This window comes from Puntigrus tetrazona, chromosome 5 (assembly GCF_018831695.1).
Source record: "Puntigrus tetrazona isolate hp1 chromosome 5, ASM1883169v1, whole genome shotgun sequence".
Taxonomy (NCBI): Eukaryota; Metazoa; Chordata; class Actinopteri; order Cypriniformes; family Cyprinidae; genus Puntigrus; species Puntigrus tetrazona.
In genome coordinates, this window is record NC_056703.1 from 513,200 (window position 1) to 520,000 (window position 6,801).

Below are 6,801 nucleotides of genomic sequence, written 5' to 3' on the forward strand. Positions count from 1 at the left end.
CAAAGCATCTCAACCTGCTCGCGCCGCTCCAGGATCAGATCTTCTCATTTCAAATCGCTATATCATACAACACAAACGACTTTCGGATGCACTTAGTCAACGCGGCCCGTTCGGAGTAAGCAGTTCGTTAGCAGACAATGCAGCCGTTTCATGTTTTTTTGTTTTGTTTTTTTTCCCCCTGCTATATGAAATTGAATCTGTACATATTACAAATCATGTTAGAAACAACGTATTTGCATAAAACGAGTGTTTAATAACTACAAAAAAAAAACAAAAAAAACATTCAGGGTCATTTGCAAAGCAGCGTAGTCATTTAAACAATACTTTGCTGATCGAACTGAGCACATCACTTATTAGTGGACGTGCGCTCAACGACAGGTCATTGAGAAGTCGAATGGTCTGACTCCATCCGCTCGATGCTGCTCTCACACCGTAAAATCATTTTCAAAAAAAACAACACTCCACCTGGAACACGCAGTCCACAATGCAATGCGAGGTAGTGACACACAGGTACAGTTCACACTTTCATATCATGTTAAAAAAATATAGATATTTGTAGAGTTTCGAACGGCTGATAAAAATCAGAAAAGCAAGAACAGTATATACTCTAACACAGGCCAGATTCTGCAGTGAAGCAGAAGAGGAGAAAGTATAGGAAGCTTTCTTGCTTTTGATCATTAATTAAAACTCACAAAACTTGTCACCCTATAACCAGAAGAAAAAAATGTTATTATATTGAATGAAGTCCATTTTAGGACCTTATTTATTTAGCATTATAATCCCCCCAGTAATTCTCTCCAACCATAATTAAAAATATAATAATATATAAATATATGTATGTTTGTGTGTGTGTGTGTGTGAAGTCAAATTGTTCTGCTGTACTGATTGTATGCTGATTTTTATATAAAAGTACTGCATTACAGCAAATTTAAAAAATACATTGTATAAAATTACTGTATTACAGTAAAACACGGAAATAACAATGAATAGTGAAATATTAGAAATACATATATATTTATGGTCCTAAATGAAATGAAGTGTGTGTATATCTGTATGTGTGTGTGTGTATGTATGTATGTATGTATATATATATATATATATATATATGTGTGTGTGTGTGTATACAGACAGTGGCACTCACTATTATTAGCACCTAATCCTTTTGATCTTTTTTTTTTAATTCACAAAAATGTAATCTTTCATTGGATAATAACAGTTGTTGCACTAGAAATTTCCTTTCTGAAGTGTATTCCCATTCATATTCACTATTTTTCATAAGGATATTTCCCCACAATTTAAGTTCTTATTATCCAATGAATGGTTAGATGTGTTTTTCTTTTAAATGAAAGATCAAAAGGATTAATATTCATTTTCACAGCCTTCTTTGATCAGATTTATCAAGTGCGCGCGCGCACACACACACACACACACACACACACACACACACACACCAAATTATTCAAATGACAAATTATTGTAATGACTTAAGGGTGAAATGTGAGATTTGCCAAATTATCTATGAATAAGATATAAAGTTGGGTATCTGTGCTTGATACAGATTAGATTATTGTGGTAGTGTTAAGCCACAAACATAGACATTCACAATGACTCAAAAAGAGACAAAAAGGAGAACAAGCTCCGAAAACATCAAGCAATGTTTTTTTTTTGTTTTGTTTTTGTAATACACTTACTGAAAACAATGGACAAATAGCTTCAAATCAACTATTTATGGTGTGATATTTGGTAGCGGTTAGTTTAAAAGTAGTGAAACACAGCTAATGAAGCCGTGAAACACAGGCTAAAATGTGTTAAAACAGATAGAAAGAATGAATTCACAGGGTAAAACAATTCATTATAAAATATGATAAACAGGCATAACAAAATGTGTTTGGCTAATCTGGTTTGGTTAATTTTACTCTTTGGTCAGATAAACCTCAAGACTCGCGTCAACATAAATCCGTGGTTCTACGATTTATATTATTTGTTTTTTTTAATACGCAAACATCAAGAAACCTGTGTATTACTACAAGTGAAGATGAAATAAACAATCTGAAAGTGTGTGTGTGTGTGTATTCAGCCAGACTAAAAACTATTAGATGTTTACCACCGTATTTACACCAGACACCTAAATCACACCGGAGCTGTCTACATCGTGGGCGCCTGACGTGGACGGCCCCCATTTCTCCATTTCTGACTTCAGACACATCTAAAATAAGGCGGTTTTATTAAAATATTTTTGTTTTCTTATAAATTGCATACTTTACAGGTTTAAATAACTTCTGACCGTTATATCAAAGCCAGCTCGAGGTGTTCTGGTCTGACTGGTTAATCATTTTTCGATTTTTATCCATATGCATACGCAGTTGTAGGAACACCGACATAATTAAAATCAATTATAAAAGTATTCACATGGAAAAATAACTTTTTTTCGACTGATTACATTGTAATGTTTCTTAACTGCTGAAGCTTAGCCTTCCACTTTAAACATTTTTGGTTTCTAACCATATGCGTATGCAGTCGTAGGAGTACTAATAATAAAACATAATTATAAAATGATCACATGCAAAATCAATTTTGAAATTGCAAATTCTGATGATTTTTCCCAATCCATCACGTTTTCGCCTCCTGGTCTGGCGAACTAATTTGACTTATTTTTTCCCTTAACAATACGCATATGCAGTTGTAGGGATATGAACATATGCAAAATTAATGCTAAAGTTAATCGCATGCTAAATTAATTTTATAAAGGATTGCTGTGGAAAATAAAGATTATTTCGAATGATTTTGACACGATTTTAATAATCGCTAAATTCTAGCCTCCTGGTCTGATGAGCTAACTTGAATCATTTTGTCATTTCTACTATAAGCATATGCAGTTGTAGATGTAGATCAAACTAAAATCGCATGCAAAATCTATTTTGTAATGCATTTCTGTCGAATATAACGATTTTTTTTGTCTGATCGACAAACAAATGTTATCGTCGTTTTAGTAATCGTCGATTACTAAAGTCTAGCCTCTAGCATACAGCTGAATGAATGTATCCAGTGTAGACGGCCTCGAGCTGTTGCGATGTCCGCTTCCAGTGTAGACACGAAAGTGTTTGAATGTGAATGGACCCTTGGTTTGTGTTCGGCTTGCTGACCAGCCGTCTCGCAACGTTCCCATCCAACAACTCCTCCGAGCTATTTTACGATACACTCTGATTTGATAGCGAAACATCCGTATAATACATTCACAAGGTAGACAGCTGCCAGGGCTGGGTGTCCGGTGTACGGCGGTATTGTTAGCGCACAGGTGCCTCTGCCCCGAGTCTCGTGCGCAATCTTGCACGACTCCAACTCCTTTCTTCCGTTTGGTTGCCAGACGCTCTCCATCCGACCGGGAATTCCGGAGCACTTTTCATCCGCGGCTTGTTCTCTTCTTTTTCCTCCTCTGTCTCTGTCAGAAGAACATGTACTGGTTGTCGATGGCTCTCTTGCGCCCCCTGTCGGGCGGCTCCAGTTCGTAGTCAGAGTCCCGGTTGGCCAGTAGGGGCGGCAGCGGGTTGGGGTGGCGGAGCAGGTTTCTGCGGCCCACCGACTCGCTCCGGCGCAGGGGGACGGGAACGGGGCGGTCTGGAAACGAAGCGCCCGTGCGATGCGGGAGCACGGATAATCCGGACGACTGGGCCGTGAAGGGGCTGGAGTGAGGACACGAATCCGGACTGCAGTGAGCCAGACTCGGCTCTGAGCTCCAGCGAGAGAAGGGCACCAATACCGGAGAGCCGACGGCCGAACTCTGACCTGGAGAGATGCGACAGAGAAAACACTTCATTAACACAACAGAGAGAGGACTTTTAATCAAGTGCTTTTATAATTCCTAAGTCTCTCAGCTGTGACGAGAAATGAAATGATTTAGGAAGGTTTCAAATACACAAAAGATGCTGCAAATCCAAAGAATCTGTCGGACCTGATGGATTGTTCTGAATAACAGTTGTGGATTGTTCAGGCGACAACATGCATCAAGGATGAAGTGTATTACAACTTTTGAATGGGGTTATTTTTATGAATTTAACAATTATTTCTCTTATTCTGAATAAAAAAATAAGTGCATGAATACTAAAATACTAAAATGTGCAATACATACATGCATACACACACACACACACACACACACACATTATATATATATATATATATATATATATATATATATTTATAATAACTCTACAAATAAAGTAAATTTTTCTTCAAGTTATTTGTATGTTCATTTTTTATCTACTTTTTGCATTTTTGCTGTGTCACACCATATTTGTCAACTATATATACACACACATACATAAAAACCTTTTAAATCTTCACAGTTTAATCATTTCACAAAGAGTAATTTCCGTTACGTAACTATTACTAAATAATGCACTTTCATTTTCAAACTAATACTTTTATTCAACGGATGTGTTAAACCGATCAAGTAACAGTAAAGGCATTTATAATGCTGATGTTGTTGAAATCCCTATTTATTAAATTAGCGTTTGTACACATATAATGATGCTCATCAATATAAATTACTATGTATGGAAATCAACAACTACAGCAGAACGGCATTATATTTTATACATCAAAACTGACAATAAAGCTCAATAACCATATTATACTCCTTGCATCCCATAGAGGGCATCGTCTTCACACCTCTCAAACTCTGCATCCTCTACAAGCATCACAGAGTGTGCTGCAGGTATGAGAAGTATGTGCACAAAATAGGGCATGTTATTAAAATGCCTATGTGTATGTGTGTCATAAAACATTAGGCATATTTTACAGGTTGTGAGGGACAGAATGCAAGGAAACAGAAACTTAATGGCAGGTTAGTCTGTAGTTATAGAGTATGCATTTCTGATGATACGTTTATGAGTGTATGGACGATTATGTGTGCGTGTGTGTGTGTGTGTGTGAGAGAGTGCATGTTCCTTGTGTCAGATCTCTCTGAACTACTTAAACCCCATCTAAACCACAAAGCATAAGAGGAAAACGGATCCTATCGAGCTGTGCATGCGTGACAGAGACTAGAACTGCATGCTTGAGCATTTACATACAACTGTTATGTAATATATTGTTTTATTATACCGTATACTACTCTACATATAATAAGCTTAACAGTACACTGCTAAACAGTGTATGATCACATAAACTAGATTCATTGCATTTTTCAACGTGGTTTACAAACAAAATCTCAAATTAATTCTTTCCAAGTGTGAAAAAATTGGCTTTGGTGACTAAATCAAACACAGCCACTCGCCAGTTGGCCAATAACTATTACGACCTGCAAAATCTGTTTACATCAGACTGTGAAAATGACTCAGCATCTGTTGTGACTTATAGTTTTAAAAGACTTTTCCCTCCAATTCGTCACATCGTGGTATTTATGTGTTATATTGCTCGCATTAAGCCATCAGAATGAAAGTACGAAGATCAAAGTCACAACGAGCTCTTATGTATTTCAAGTTTCACGCAAATGATTTGTTCCTGTGTGTGCGATCGCTGCAAATGATGAGTGTGCTGTTGTCACAAATGTGCAAAGATGTTAACGTAACAGGGTCAAAATGCATTATTAATAAATGTGCAAAATACTGTCTTACCTGTGTGAGTGGGGTTTACCCGCACGTAATTGGCCAGCATAACTTCGCATGCGGCGCCGCACTCCAGCGGGATCGGACAGTTGCGGAAGTGACTCAGCATGTCCATGACTGATGGGAAACGCAGGTGCTGCACACGACACTGACCCCATTCAGTTAAAGATAGACGCAAATGCTGCAAAGGAAGAAAAACAGTGGAAAATGCAATATAAATACAGACAAGAACAGAGGTTTGACTTAACCTTTTTTTTGTAACGACTAAAGCTAATAATGATATGATAGCCAATCTGACATATTTAATAAAAATGTGCAATAACCTAATATTTATCACATTCTAGTACATCTTACAATATTACTCCATATTACTTTGTACCATTAAATTTTTAGTTGTTCTGTAATGGAAGCTGTGACACGAATGTGCAAACATACTTGACAATAAAGCTGTTTCTGATTCTTTAAAAAGTTCTGTTCTGTGTGTGTGTGTTTAATAAAATAATACCAAAATAATGCAAAGCACAGTAAAATAAATAGTAAGAACAAGCAAAACCTGACACTAATAAAAGAAACATACATAAAAAAGTGTGTGTGTGTGTATAATAACAATATATTATTATATTATAGTATTATACATACATATATTCACACACACACACACACACACACATATATGGATGTCATTTGGAGCTAATTTGCAAAAACAATTTTTTAAAAAATTTCAATGTGCATTCCAATTAAATCTCAATCATACTGCAGTTTACTAGGTTAAAAAATAACAAAATAAAACAAAAAAACCCCAAAACTAACGCAAATAAACATAACAATAAAAAAAACAAGATAAAAAAGCCCCCAAACAAACGCTTCATATATAAATTAATATATAAATATAAAATTATTCTATTCTAATATTTTTTACATTCAATATTTGTAATTTTATAACACTTCATTATTATTCTTTGAGATATATTTATATATTTTATATTAATACAGAATATTACTCCGTAATGAATATAATGACATGTCTTTGTCATTCGTGAAACTGAGGATGACGATTACACCTCATTACCTTTGCTCTGCCCTGGTAGTTAAACGTGAGGACGTAGTCTCCCCTCCGCGTCTCGCTCTGTCTCACGAGGAAGTTCCCATGGCCGCTGAGCCCAGCATGCTGTACAAGGTAGGCAGCCCGCACACG

The 6,801-nt window shown here is 36.3% G+C and overlaps 1 protein-coding gene across 1 annotated transcript in view; it reads right to left on the reverse strand.

The window, feature by feature from the left end:
- Positions 1 to 232: 232 nt before the first annotated feature.
- sh2b3 (SH2B adaptor protein 3) overlaps positions 233 to 6,801 on the reverse strand; it is a 35,613-nt gene continuing 29,044 nt past the window's right edge. Inside the window, exons 6-8 of the mRNA XM_043239576.1 lie at positions 6,676 to 6,801; positions 5,616 to 5,787; positions 233 to 3,783 (exon numbers count right to left, since the gene is read on the reverse strand). The exon at positions 6,676 to 6,801 is cut by the window's right edge and continues 89 nt beyond it. Coding sequence (XP_043095511.1) covers positions 3,443 to 3,783; positions 5,616 to 5,787; positions 6,676 to 6,801 — 639 coding nt within the window. The 3' untranslated portion in view covers positions 233 to 3,442. The remainder of the gene's footprint in view (positions 3,784 to 5,615; positions 5,788 to 6,675) is intronic.